A 13,780-nucleotide genomic window follows, 5' to 3' on the forward strand; every position below is an offset into this window, starting at 1 on the left:
GCCTGCATAGAGGACCAGACTGCAAAGGGGATGTGCTGGCACTTTTCCTCCTGCCTTCCCAATGAGTTCATCTCCCCAGCCCCATTGTCGCACGTCTGCCACCCCGGGCTGCTGGGGAATGCCTGGTTATGGGTATGAGAGCAATCCTGTTAGACAGGGGGACGGGACACCACAGGGAGAAAGCCATGCTGTAACGCAGGCTGGGAGAGCTGTGCTGTTCACCGCGCACCAGACAGGTCCACCCAAGGACAGGCTCAGGTCCCTCCGGGCTCTCGCCTGGCACGTACCATATGGGATGCTCCCACCTCAGGGCCCACTTGTAAGGTGAGCTTTAGGTCCGGCACCAGGCACACAAAGGGTTAATGATGATTGTTTAGGCACAGAAAGGTTGGTTTGAGAATGGCCCAGCAGGGCTTTCATGGACCAAAGGAGGGACCGAAAGCAGGGTGGCTCCCTGCCCAGCGTCAGCCCTGCCTGCAGTGATGCGCCCTCTCTTGGGGTGGCTGCAGGACCCCACTGGAAGGGCGAACAGCCATGTCCCAGGGCTGGGGCCTCCTGGGTTTGGGGCAGAACGGGCAGTCAGGAGGGGAACAAGCAGCCACAGGTGCAAGGGACAGGATTCATCTGGGACCACCTGAGGCGTTGGCAGTTGGAGATGTCTGGAGCTCGGTCACCTGCTCCCTTGGTTGCTCCATCCCACCAGGAACCATGAACAGACCCTGCTGGTCTCTGCCAGGAACTGTCCATCCCAACTCCATCACCACTTGAGATACCTTTCCCACTGCCCCCTTGGCCATCCAGAGCTTTGCTGCTGCCACTGGATCCCCATCACTCCCATCATCCAGCCCACCCGCCCCCAGCTATTTCAGGGCAACAAAACTCAACTGTAAACAACCTTCCCAGCAGCTCCAGCTTCCCCAGTTTTGCATGTCTGTGTTCCCAGCGCTGCACTGGAAAACACCATCTCCCCTCCCCACCTCTCCTTTTATTGCCTTTCACTCTCCTAGAGCCTGCCAAGCAAGCACAGTGGTCAGGAACATTTAATCAGCTCCAGTGAACCGTGTCCCCACCGCTGGGACCCAGACAGTGCCTACTGAAGGCCAGCTTGCCCTCCATAGTTCCCAGCACCAGGGCCCTGGGACCCCTGGAAAGAGGCTCCAGAGTGGAATCCCGCAGCCAGCCTCTCCCCATCTCCAGAGCTCCGACCGGAGCTCCTATGGGCCAACCCAGGGCACTCCCTGCATCCCCACAGTGGGCTCAGCCACCAGCACAAGGCTTAGCCCACTCAGCACCCCAGCACATCAGGGCAGCAGCCACGGGACACATCCAGCTTTCTGGGGGAAGGCACGGGGTAAAAGTTGCCCCTCTATGCGTTTTTCCAGCTAATGGTGTCAGATGCTGCATTCATGCAGGCAAATCCCTACGGACCTTACAGAGACAGAGAGATGGTCAGAGGAACAAGGGCCAACTGTCCTGCCCTCAACAGCCAGGGACACCTTTGTTAGATGCCCCGTTCAGGTCAGATATCGCTGTGCCGGGGGGTGTGATGGCAGAGAGCAGCGCTGGGCCAGGAGAAGGACCCAGGAGTGCTGAGGAACAGCCCGGCACGTCTCCGGGTGGGGAAGCATGTCTGTGTGTGGGGTGTCTCACCCCAGGCTCCTCTCAGCTGGGTCTGGAGTGTCTTCATGACATGCAGGACACATGCAAATACCAGCCACAGGCACGCTGGCACAGCCATGGGCAGCAAGGGAGAAGGGCACACTGCAAGCACATGCAGCTGATATTTACAATGCTATCACAGCCTCCGCCGAGGCAGTATAATCCGCCACTGGGTGCAAGAACAGTCTGTCAAGAGAACAAGAGAGTCAGCGGGAGAAGTGAGGCAGGAATGAGAGGGAGGGAGGGATGGATGCAGAAGAAGACACAGACATAGAAGAAAGAGTAAGGTGGAAACTGAGGACAAGAGGAGGAGCACAGCAGAAGGACAGGACCCACCATCACTCAGGCTCACAGACAAGTCAACATGATTCTTAAGGGGCAGAGGCAGCGGATGGATAGTCAGGGAAACACACTGATCATGAAGGACTTACCCATTTCTATGCCCCACTGCATCCCACCTGCTGTGACATATATTTCTGGGGCACGGGTGTGTGGGACAAAGCTCAGGACTGTGCAGTTTTGCTGCCTCCCATGGACAGCCCCAGGGGAAGCCCAGGGCTGCGGCAGGTGGCTCGTTCACCCAGGACTTGCTGGTCATCAGCACACACCAGACACACGCATTCACAGCAGAGGAGTGCACACACGCCCTGGGGCAGGGGGGGTCCTCAATGCACACACCAACATCTGCCCCTCGGCTCAGCCCCATGTCCCCTGTGTCCCTGTGGGGACCCAGCCAGTGGCTGCAGGAGGCTTTGGGGAAGCTGGGAGGGTCGTCCCGTGCCAAGGGGCTGAGTTCCAGGGCAGAATTGGCAGGGCTGGCACAGCAGCATGGACACTGCCCGCCCCTGCACTTCAGAGCACTGCCAGAAGGGCCCCCACTCCTACTTCCCTCTTGCCCCAGACCCCCCAGTACTCCCTGGGATCTGGGCAAACTCGATGTCTGAGCAGCCGTGAGGGTCTGGCTGTGGTGCTTGGCTGCTGATGGCACAACCCTCCTCACCCTGACAGCCACACACAGACACAAGAGGGAGGAGAAAAGAGCCAGAATGGAAAGAGAGAGGAGGAGAGGACAGACTTTGCAAACCAGAGCCATATGCCTGGGTGCCACCAGGAATGGCTTGGCCGCTGCGAGGTGTCACCTGCCACCCCTGCAATGTGGCGCAGGTTGGTTTGGTGAAGGCCACGCTCCTGGAACACGGCAGCCCCTCGGGTCTGCCTGCACCGCAAGGTGAGCTGTCGTGGGTGCAGGGGTTGCAAACAGCTCCCAGGCACCAGAGCTAACACCCACCTTGCACTGACCTCTCAGCAGGGAGGACACATAGTGGAAGAGGAGGTGAGATTGGCCCTCGACCTCCTAATCCCCCTGCACATCACCAGAGGGCTGGGAAATGCTTGGTGATGCTTGGAGAGACGTGGGCTGGGTACAGCAGCACCTGGGCATCTGGTCTACAGGGACTGAAAATCTCTGCCCAGGGCAGGGCCCCGAGTACCCTTTGAACTTCATTTCTGAGTAAAAACAGGATGTGGAAGGAGGTAGTGCACTAGGAAATGACACTGTATGGGTAATGTGAAACCAAGTCACCGGTGCACAGAGCTGGCGGGCCAAGGATGGGGTCCTGGAGGACCTGGTGACATATGAAAGCTACTGGCATGAAATCTCAGAGCTCCTCGAGGCTGAGGAGCCCAGAGGATGCAGTATTGATGTGCAGGGAGGAGCATGTTGCTGCCACAGGGGAGGAGGGTGGATGGTTTTGTTCGTCCAGCTCTGTGAGGTCTGGACCACTCCAGAGAGGAAAGTGAGTGTCACCAAGGGCCCCTGGAGACCCTCTCCTCCGCATCACAGAGAACAGCTAAAGGTCACCCTGCACGGGGCAGCAGTGGCAGCAGCCCCACAGTGCACCAGAGCTAGCAAACCCTGCTCCCAAGAGGAGGTGGCATGCAAAGTCACTAGGGGGGGTTAATCTATAATCTACCCAATCCTGCAGCTGCTTCTATAGTTACCATCAGATCTGCTAAATGCAGCACACAACCGCCTGGTACAAAGGGGCATTTTCAGTGCCAGACACAGGGTGTGGATGTTCCAGTGCTATGAAAGGCAGTGGCAGGCTGGCTTCCTAGCACTGCTCTGAAAATGCTCTCAGCAGAGCACTTACCATATAGCTGCTGCCTGTGGCCACCCAGCCATGCAGTTTATATGGTGTGGACCTTCTGAAATAGTGTATAGAGTATACACACGCACACATATACAGTCAGTATGTGTATATGTATGAATTGCTGTATAAAGGGACACACACTAAGCAAATGCCTTGAAATTTGACATGTCTGGCCCTCTCCTGGCATGGGAGAGCTGTGTCCTGTGGGTACAGGGAGCTGTGGGAACCCGTTTTCTTCCCACCTGCGCTGATCTGAGGCTGGACACACGGGTTACTGCGTGTCCAGGGTGAGTGGTGAGGGGCTGGCACATGCCCAGCCCTGTAGACTGTTTTCCACAGGACCTCAGTGCCTACGGATTTAGGGGGAAGGAGGGGAGAGAGCAGTGTGACATGCCAGCCGGGTGGGCATGGCCTCTACGTTTAAACAGGGCTTTCAGACCCACAGGGCCGCGGCTGTGGTCTCCACACACTCATGGCACAGGCTGATCCTGGCTTATCCCTCCTCAGCACCAGGCAGAGCGGGGACGGAGGAGGACACGGATGCTCTGCAGAGCTGGGCACCACATCCCTGTTTCACTGCGGGGCAGGTGCCGTGGGGCAGGCTCGGTGGCTGCTCTGCAGGGACACCCTCATGCCCGAGCAGCCTGACACTTACGTCAATCTCGCTGAGGATGACATCGATGATGCTGCCAATCACTATGAGGAAGTCGAAGACGTTCCAGGGATCCCCAAAGTAGCCCTGTCAGGGAAGAGCCAAAGAAGAGTGAACAACCAAGGGTCAAGCCAAGGATGAGACAGATGCTGGACCCCAGAGGTAGGAGTGCTGGAAGGATCACCAGTGACCTCTGGCACCTCAGGGAGAGCCAAAAAAAGGGATGTTGGTCAGACCTGCTACCATCTGGTCAATTGTTTGGTCCTGACTTGCAATGGTGTGAAATGAGGAGGGTGGATCAAGATGGCTAGCTATGACACCACCAGTGACAGATAACCCCAAAGATGGCTGGATTGGGTTGGATTTGGCTAATAAGGGTAGCCCTGACAAACAGGATCCTTCTGGATCCTTCCAGAAACACACAGGTCCCACAAGAAGTTCTCTGGAGTTGCAAGCCTGGGGGTGCTTTTACTGGAGAAATGCCCAGTGCAGGGTAAATGGAACCCCCTGGCCTGGCCTGAAGCCCTCTCCTGCTCTCCAGACCATGCTCTTCTCTCACCTTGGCTTTAAAGGCCATGAGCTTGAGGATCATCTCCAGAGTGAAGAGGACGGTGAAGGCCACATTGAGGATGTCTGAGATGTGGTTCATTTCCGCAGACTGGTTGTAATGCTGAGGAGAAGGCAGGAGGAGCTGTGTTAGCCCACGGCAGGTCCAGCCTCTGTGAGCTAAGTGGTGTATACTGGATGCAGACCCCCCCTCCCACAGACGTATGGCTCAGAAATGGTGAGCAAAAAGGAAATTTGTCCCTCACAGCCTCTTCTCTGGGCTCCCCACATCCAATCAGTCCCACTTTGCTGCACTTTGCTGTACACCATGAGCTTTGCTGTGTAGGAAAGGCCTCCTCCCCGGGAGCTCTGTGGGAGGTGTCAGGGCACAGCGAGCCTGTGGACATCCCCCACCACCCGTGCTGGGCACTGTGCCCCTTACCTGCATGCCCAGGCAGATGGTGTTCAGCAAGATCAGGAAGAACATGAGGTACTCAAAGTAGGAGGAGGTGACCACATACCAGATCTGGTACTGGTAGGGGTTCTTGGGGATGTAGCGCCGCAGCGGGCGAGCCTTCAGTGCGTACTGCACACACTGGCGCTGGGGAGAGGAGGGCACGTGTGACCCCACGAAGGGCACGGGGCAGTGCCAGGGGTGCAAGCACAGAATCAGCACCACCAGCAATGTTGCAAGTCCCCACAGACACAAGCTGGATCTCCCCCCACCTCTCCCAGCCCAGTGACATGGGCCAGGGACAGCGATATTTGAAGTATCTGCTGTGCTTTCTGCAAATACACCCCCAGAGCACCCACATGGCACCAAGTTTCCAAAACCATCGCTTGCCGCCAAAGATTGCCATGCTGCCCTTCTACTGACCCCTCCAGTCCTCAGCCTGCCTGGTTATTTTCCCAGTACGTCCATGTTGCTTTTGTACTGGGGAGACCAGATCTGGGCACAACTGTCTGCTCCAGCTCAGTCTGGACACCCCACCTGCACCAGAAGGCCAACTCCTTGGTTCTGGTCCACTCTGCCCTTCCCTTGGAAGGCTTTTGGTTTTTGTTGTGCTAGGTTAAACTCATTTGCGCCAGCAGTGCCACCAGCGAGGGCTCTCCAAACCGGCCAGCCCCAGCAGTGCCAGATTCAGGGCTTGTCCACCTTACCCTGTCCCAGCAGCCCCACTACCTGGTTCTTGTCCAGCTCACAGTTCTTGTATTCACTCTCCCCCTGCTCCTGGAAGGTGACAATGACAAAGCCCACAAAGATATTCATCATGAAGAAGGCAATGAGGATGATGTAGATGATGAAGAACATTGCAATCTCCACCCGGTAGTTGTAAATAGGGCCTGTATCCTCAGCATTAGTGTCAATGGCCATGTATAGCAGCCTACAGGAGGGAAAGCAAGGCAATAGGGATCCTAATTAGGTGGGGAAGACCATCTCTCCTCTTGAAGGTCACGGGCAGCTCTGGGGATACTCCAAATGAAGCAACAGCGAGACAGGGCTGCTGGGATGACCTTGTCAGCTCCACAGCCACCGCCAGGGTGGCTCGCCAGCCTGGGCAGCTCTTTCTTTACCATGGGACAGGCCTGCGGCAGCGACCTGCTCCCAGCACAGCCCCCTCCCTCCGTGGTCCCACACAGCCTGACTCACTCTGGCCAGCCCTCGAAGGTGGAAACCGTGAAAAGTGACATCATGGCTGAGAAGACGTTATCGAAGTGGAAGTTGCTGTGCACCCAGACACGCTCCTGTAGCTCAATCTGTGTGGGGTCTCCGTCCACGTAGTTGATGAAATAACCCCTGCAGCAGAAGGGATGCAGTGCTCACCGGGCAGGGCCTCCCTGCGGCGGCACCGGCCCAGCGCTCTTTGGTCCTGCGGAGGGGGGGATATCCCTGTGCTTGCTTCTAATTTACCCCAGTGTGAGGGAGAACAGCACAAGACTCCAGCCCCACTTTCTGGATGCAATATCCTCATGCAGGAACACAAGTAGCCCTGCCACACACCCCTCTCCCCTGCTGAGCCACTGCTGTGCTGGGGCTGAGCTGCAGAGAGCTCTTACCTGCACTCCTTCTCTGTCATCTTGGATGGATCTGTGCATCTATAGAACTTGCCCTGCATTGAACAGAGATCATAGAATCATAGAGTCATTTTGGTTGGAAGAGACCCTCAGGATCATTGAGTCCAACCATAACCTAACTCTGGCACTAAACCATGTCCCTGAGAACCTCATCTAAACGCCTTTTAAACCCCTCCAGGGATGGTGACTCCACCACTGCCCTGGGCAGCCTGTTCCAATGCCTGACAACCCTTTCTGTGAATAATTTTTTCCTAATATCCAATCTAAAACTTCCCTGGCACAATTTGAGGCCATTTCCTCTTGTCCTGTCACTTGCTATTTGGGAGACGAGACCAACACCCTCCAAGCTCCAACCTCCTTTCACATAGTTGTAGAGCAGGAGAGGCTGTGATTTTGCTGTGACTTCAGAAGTCCTGGGGACTTTGACGCTTTCACAGCGCACAGTCAGTGCCCACCCTGCCCTTGTGCTGGCTCTGGTTCCTGCCTCACACCTCAGCTGGCTTCCCCACTCTGCATGTCAGTGCAACCCAGGTCACAGGGTGTTTCACAGGCCATGGCAGACCCTGGGGTCAACCCCAGGCTGAGACAAGCAAACCTTGCCTAGTAATCGGAATAAATCTTCCAGGGCCATGCACCGAGACTTACCGAGCTCATCCTCTCTGGGAGCCAACTATTTGGAAAATAGGGAAGAAAACAGTAACCGCAGAATTAACTAAAAGTTAAGGTATGCTGACAGGTCTGCTCAGTCTGCAGGGTGTCCTGAAAGCTCTCCCCATGTCAGCTGGGAATTTAAGCTCAATTATTAGAACAAAGCTGAGCTCAGCCATAGCTAGCTCCATCTTGGAGCAGCCAAAGCCCAAAGAGCAGGAGTAGTGCCATGAGAAACACTTTGCATCCAAAGCACAGAGGAAGTCAGAAGCACTTGCTGCCTTAGAAAGGGGAAACTGAGGCACTAAGTGGGGCAGCTGGTCCCTTTATATGTGCTGCCTGGACCTGAGAGCGTCCTCAGTGTTTCCTGCCCTCCTGCACTGCAGGCTCTTCTGCTAGGAGGTCTGGTGCGTGCAGGTCTTCTTGCAGAGCACAGAGCATACAGCCTGTGCTGCCCTCAACACCATCCCCAAGGGCTGTGACTAGAAGAGCCTGTCCAGGATGTGAGTGAGCAGAATGTCCCTCCTGCCCATCTGAGACACCTCTCACCTTGAAGAGCTGGACCCCGATGCAGGCAAACATGAACTGCAGCAATGTTGTGACGACCACTATATTACCGATAGTCTTGATGGCCACAAACACGCACTGGACCACATGCTGTAGAGATTGAGGACAGTACACACATGAGCATGTGTGGGACAAGACCCTGCTTTGTGCCCCACGCCCTCTCTCTGCAGGGGTGGGCCCCAGGGAGGGGGGGATCCTGCTGAGAGCAGTGGGATGGGGCAGACAGGGATGGGAATTGGGTTCCTGCCCCATAAACCCCACAGGGCATGATGCCTGCCATATAATCTCCCGGGAGGACTCCTGTGGGCCAAGGACCCCCCATCCCGGCCTCCCTCTTACCTTCAGCCCCTTTGCCCTGTTAATGGCTCGCAGAGGCCTCAGCACCCTCAGCACCCGGAGGATCTTCACCACTGAGATGGTACTGGACCTGAGGAGGAAAGCAGAGCTGAGATGGGGCAACTCCCCGCCCAGGCCAGCCTGGCACAGCCCTACAGGGCAGCCAGGGACCAGGCTGGGACCAGGAGCGGAGGGCAAGGGATGGCAGAGGCATGCAGATGTCACCAAGTCATCACCCCACACAAGGCCAGGGGACACTGGCAGCTGGAGAAAGCAGCTCCAGATTGAATTCCTAGCCAGATCTTCACCTTTGACACTCAAGGAGTTTGCCTCCCTGCCTCCCATTTGCCCACGCCCTATCCCCTAAGCGTGACTTTATGGACAGCAACACATGGGCTAATGCCCAGCCCTTGGTCTGGCTGCTCCTTCTCCACCCAGCACAGAGAGCTGCAGCATCCCAGCTGCCCTTCCAGGTTAAACCGACCAGTGCCCAGCCCACGAAGCGTGGAGGTGCTTACTCGATTCCCATGGAGATGAGCGAGACAGCGACCACCAGCAAGTCAAGGATATTGAAAGAGTTCCTGCAGAAGGAGCCTTTGTGCAGGAAAGCACCATAGGCTGTCATCTGGGGAGCAGAAGGAGTTAGGAGAGAGGCCAGGCGGGGCTCAGGGGCATGGCTCCTCCACAGCCCTGGGACGATAAGGCACACAAGAGGTTCCTCACGGCGCCATGGCCTGTGGACCCTGTCCTGCTCAGACCTCTACATCTGCAGCCAGGCAGGAAGCTGACTTGAGCTGGAAATCCTCTGTGCTGTACTGGCTGGAGACAAAACACTTGCCAGTCATTTAGCAAATTAAAGAGCAGAAGAGTAAAGGGACTTGGAGTGGGAGCAACAAGCAGCAGCTGCTTGAATTACTGTTTTACTCCACAGATTTCCATTGCTTTCTCTTTCTCAGAGTTTTTCTTAAGGGCATTTCAGAACAAAAAAGCTGGTGCCGCGGCCCATCTATCCCTGTGTCACAGCACAGCTGACTTGGCTGCCTGACCCCGGAGGGAACGCGTGGGCTCTGGGGCAGTTCATACGCCACCCAGACTGCGTGGACTCTGGGGACAAGAGGATCAGCCAGCAGCTCCTCCTGGGACCTCGAGCTTATGCCCAAAAAGCACGAGTGCCCATGGCCAGAACGGTCTGGACCCGTGTGCTGGACCATGCGCACGGACAGGACCATGGGGCAGAGGGACTCACCTTCAAGACGATTTCGACTGTGAAGACAGAGGTGAAACCAATGTCAAAGTATCCGAGAATCTGGGGACAGAAGCATCAGAACTGGATGAGATTTGGGTGACGTGGGCAATACTCCAGTGTGTTCAAACATCCTAGTATTGCTGTTTTGCCCTCCACCCTGTGGACTGGGGAGTCCCTCTAGCTCATTAGAGCCTATAAACCTAATGCCAAGAAGACTCCTGAGCTTCACTCAGCTTTGCTGATTTTCCCCAGTGCATGATCCAACCTGCAGCCTGGGGCCAAGCTCCCTTTCCAACTGAGTGAGGCCTGAGCTGATTCACCTGAAAGCACCTGATCCCCCAAAGCACTGAGTGCCCTGGGTGCTGTCCCGTGTGAGACACCCTCCTCCCTGTCAGACTCCACATGGGCACAGATTCATTTGTGCCTCCTGTGCAGCCACCTCTGCTCCATGTCACAGCATTTCAGGATGCTGCACGCACCAGTGATCCAGTTTGCCCCTTCACAGGATGTCCCTGTCCCCACTATCTCGCTCTGCTCTGCCTGGGGCGGCCTCACCCGGAGCATTCACTGTGTGCAGGGCTGGGACACAGGAGAAAAGGAGATAAAGCTGCTGGAGAGTGTCCAGAGGAGGCTGCGAAGCTGGGGAAGGTTTGGAGGGGAAGCCGGATGAGCAGCGGCTGCAGTCCCTGGGTTTGTTCAGCTGGAGCAGAGCAGCCTGAGGGCAGAGCTCATGGGCTGCAGGTTCCTCAGCAGGAGCAGGAGGGGCAGGGTGAGCTCTGCTCGGTGACAGTGACAGAGCCCAGGGAACGGCAGAAGATGAGCCAGGGAGGGTCAGTGGGACATGAGGAAAAGGTTCTTCACCCAGAGGTGCTGGACACTGAACAGGCTCCCCAGGGAGGTGTCACGGCCCAACCTGACAGTGTTCAAGAAGAGACTGGACAACGTCCTCAGACACACGGGGTGAGCTGTGGAGTGTCCTGTGCAGGGACAGCAGTTGGACTTCATGATCCTTCTGGGTCCCTCCCAACTCAGGACATTCTATGATTAACTGTGAGTCCACAGCCGTGAACCAAGGTAATCTCACACACCCTGCCAGGTGAATTTCTTAATCCAGAAGTAAACTGAGACATGGGGCAGTAAAACCTTGTCCTAGCTGTGCCCTGAATGGAAAACACAGCCGGTCTCTCCTCCCAGAGTGTATTGTGCTTCCAGAGGCAGGGATGAAAGCACAGCATCCTGCCCGGCATGGCATCTTGCAAACCGGTCTCTGCTCACTGGGGAGCTAGGGATCTCCATGAGGTCTCTCTGACCCATTCCAACCCTCCACAGATACACGGGCACCTTGTTGCGGAAGGATTCGGCCCGGATGGGATCCTCAGCTGCCAGTGAGATGCTGCTGAGCAGAATGAAGAGCAGGATGAAGTTGGTGAACCAGGTGGCATTGACAATTCTGTGGCACAGCATCCGAAACCTGCCAGGGACAGAAACAGCATGAGATGCTGCAAAAGGGCCAGAGGGACATCACATAAGGCCATGGCAGCCTGGAAGAAGTTTATGGCTAAACCTTGAGGACAGGAAGGCCCTAGGCATGAAGGGATGGCTGTACCAGCCCTTCCACAGAGAAGACTTTTCCCAGAGAACTGGTGTCCTTCAGAACCAGCTGTTAGGTACAAGCAGGACCCCACTGGGAAGGCTCAGTGCAAGAGGCACCTAGGCCAGGCCTGGCTCCACAGGGCAGGGAGAAGGGTCCGTGCCTACTTGTTGGTTGGGCTGAAGATGAAGAAGGAGCTGGCTTCTGGCATGGGGACAGCCTTCTCTTTCAGCTGTAGCTCTGCAAGGGGACGTGGCCGAGGACTCAGGGGGATTTCAGGCTCATCTTCCTCATCGTCACCTGTAGGGAAAAGAAAAAAGTTACCCAGAGAGGGAGGGAAAGTGAACTTATGGAAAGTCCTCTGCCAGAAGGACCTCAGCACCCCAGGGTTGGTGGAGGGTCCTTTGCTCCGCATGCAGCCAGGGCTCTGGCACCATCCCTCTGCAGTGCCTCCCCTGCCAGGGACAAGTCTTACCTGGGAAGTCCGCAGAAGGATAGGGGTCTTTAATCTCATTGACATTGGATTCAAATTCATCCACTTTTAACTGAAAGGAGAGACAGAGAAGAGGACATAGAGCTGCATGTGCCAGTATTGCTGTGAAATGTTTTATGGTGGCCAGACCCTGTTGTCTTGGAAGCCACATGGGGCAAGCAGTGCCCATGCCTTGGGCCCATACAGCACCAAGCACCTGGAGTCCTGGCCCAGCATGGAGCAGGGTGATAGGAAACACCTCAAGGATGCTGCAATGTGAGCAAAGAGCAACATCAAGAGGTTGTGACAGGGGAATGGACGTTGGGCAAGAGCCTGGGGCCATGCACCCATATTGTGGGTGGAATAAGATATGGGGTGACTCCTGGGTGGGTTCCCATGGGGCATCACTGGAGAATGGATAGGGAAGTAAGTGCTGGCCAGATGCTTATAAAAGGCAGCTCGGCACACAGCACAGTTGAATAGAGGGCTTTGCACACAGGGGGTGCTGGTGCAGACATGAAGGAGGTCTGTGGGGATGCTGCTGACCTGCTCTGCTCCACTCCACACTAGTGTGCCCATCTCAACCACTGACAACTGGCTGTGGCCAAGGGAATGAATCAGAGGAAAAGGATCCCCAGAAATGGACCTGTTTAACCAGGCAACATGTCCTGTCCGGGCCCAAAATGCCCCCACCACCAGAGGATACTAAGGCATACAGCAGTTTTGGCCCAGAAGAGTCCAGACCCAGGCTGGCTCCAAGCCTTTGTCAGTCCTGGCTGGTGGGAGGAGGAGCCTGGTCCTTCAGGAGGGGCTCCCCAAGGCCCAGCCCCAACAGCACTGACCTTGGCTGTTGTGGGAATCCCTTCTCCTTTCGCTTTCTGCTCAAGTTTCTTTGCCAGCATCTGCTTCTCATCTTCAGACTTCTCTGGGTAACCTCTGAGCAAAGAGGAGGGGAGAGCAGGAGCTGGACTCCGGGCAGGGGTGATGCCATTCTGTCCCCTCACGCCAAAGCACCCAGCCTGGGAGCTCCCAGCGCCAGGGACAGCAGCGCTCACCTGGACATCTTCCGCCGCTTGCGCTCCTCTGCTTTGGCCTTCTGTGCTAAGGTCAGGCTCTCAGCCTCGGCCAGGTTATCAACCGCGATGGCCAGGAAGACATTGAGGAGGATATCTGGAGGGACAGCGCTAAGGACATGAACTTGATTTCCTTTTGGAGGATGTGGCAAGAGCTTCCCATGGTCTCCAGGGTGCTCTGAGAAACCTTCTTGGAGTTGAACCCTTGAGATAACCCTGGCTGGTGATCCCTAATCCTGCACCCATCCCTGCCGGTCATCCAAACTTGCCCCATGGGGTGCTTTCCTCCAGACTCCAGCCACCACCGATGCAAGCCCTGAAGGCTACAGTTTGTTTGGCTGCTGTTCAGAACTGAAAAGCTTAAGGTAAGCAGTGAAAAGCTTAAGAAAGCCCCTGCTCCACCCCCCCTTCACAATACATTGTAGCTGATGCTATGGGGCTGGGTACAGGGAGCCTGGGCCCGGCTTTGCAGGCAGAGGATACAGTTCCCACAAACGAAGAGGATGATGAAGTAGATGCAAACCAGCATGCCGGGAAAGGATGGACCCCCAAAGGCCATGATCCCATCATACATGATTGAATTCCAGTCCTCTCCTGTCAGAATCTGGGAGCAGAGCAGAAACAGGGGCTGAAGACCCTCCACAGCAGAGAACAGCAGAACCCCACAGCTTGATCCTGTCCTCCTGGCTCCAGCCCCAAGCCCTCACAGACCCTACAGCCCCATGGCCAGACCCCACCTCTCTGCTTCAGACCTGAACCTG

General features: G+C 56.1%; 1 protein-coding gene across 1 annotated transcript in view; it reads right to left on the bottom strand.

The window, feature by feature from the left end:
• The window catches only part of CACNA1S (calcium voltage-gated channel subunit alpha1 S), a 38,240-nt gene that overhangs the window by 10,435 nt on the left and 14,025 nt on the right, over positions 1-13,780 (bottom strand). Inside the window, exons 13-29 of the mRNA XM_082069078.1 lie at positions 13,503-13,623; positions 13,002-13,116; positions 12,789-12,882; positions 11,950-12,019; positions 11,642-11,774; positions 11,225-11,354; positions 9,884-9,943; positions 9,156-9,262; positions 8,641-8,728; positions 8,284-8,391; positions 7,069-7,121; positions 6,662-6,808; positions 6,194-6,395; positions 5,453-5,611; positions 5,024-5,134; positions 4,468-4,551; positions 1,789-1,845 (exon numbers count right to left, since the gene is read on the bottom strand). Coding sequence (XP_081925204.1) covers positions 1,789-1,845; positions 4,468-4,551; positions 5,024-5,134; positions 5,453-5,611; positions 6,194-6,395; positions 6,662-6,808; positions 7,069-7,121; positions 8,284-8,391; positions 8,641-8,728; positions 9,156-9,262; positions 9,884-9,943; positions 11,225-11,354; positions 11,642-11,774; positions 11,950-12,019; positions 12,789-12,882; positions 13,002-13,116; positions 13,503-13,623 — 1,839 coding nt within the window. The remainder of the gene's footprint in view (positions 1-1,788; positions 1,846-4,467; positions 4,552-5,023; positions 5,135-5,452; positions 5,612-6,193; positions 6,396-6,661; positions 6,809-7,068; positions 7,122-8,283; positions 8,392-8,640; positions 8,729-9,155; positions 9,263-9,883; positions 9,944-11,224; positions 11,355-11,641; positions 11,775-11,949; positions 12,020-12,788; positions 12,883-13,001; positions 13,117-13,502; positions 13,624-13,780) is intronic.

Source organism: Streptopelia decaocto (genome assembly GCF_964273445.1).
Source record: "Streptopelia decaocto genome assembly, chromosome: 19".
Classification (NCBI taxonomy): Eukaryota; Metazoa; Chordata; class Aves; order Columbiformes; family Columbidae; genus Streptopelia; species Streptopelia decaocto.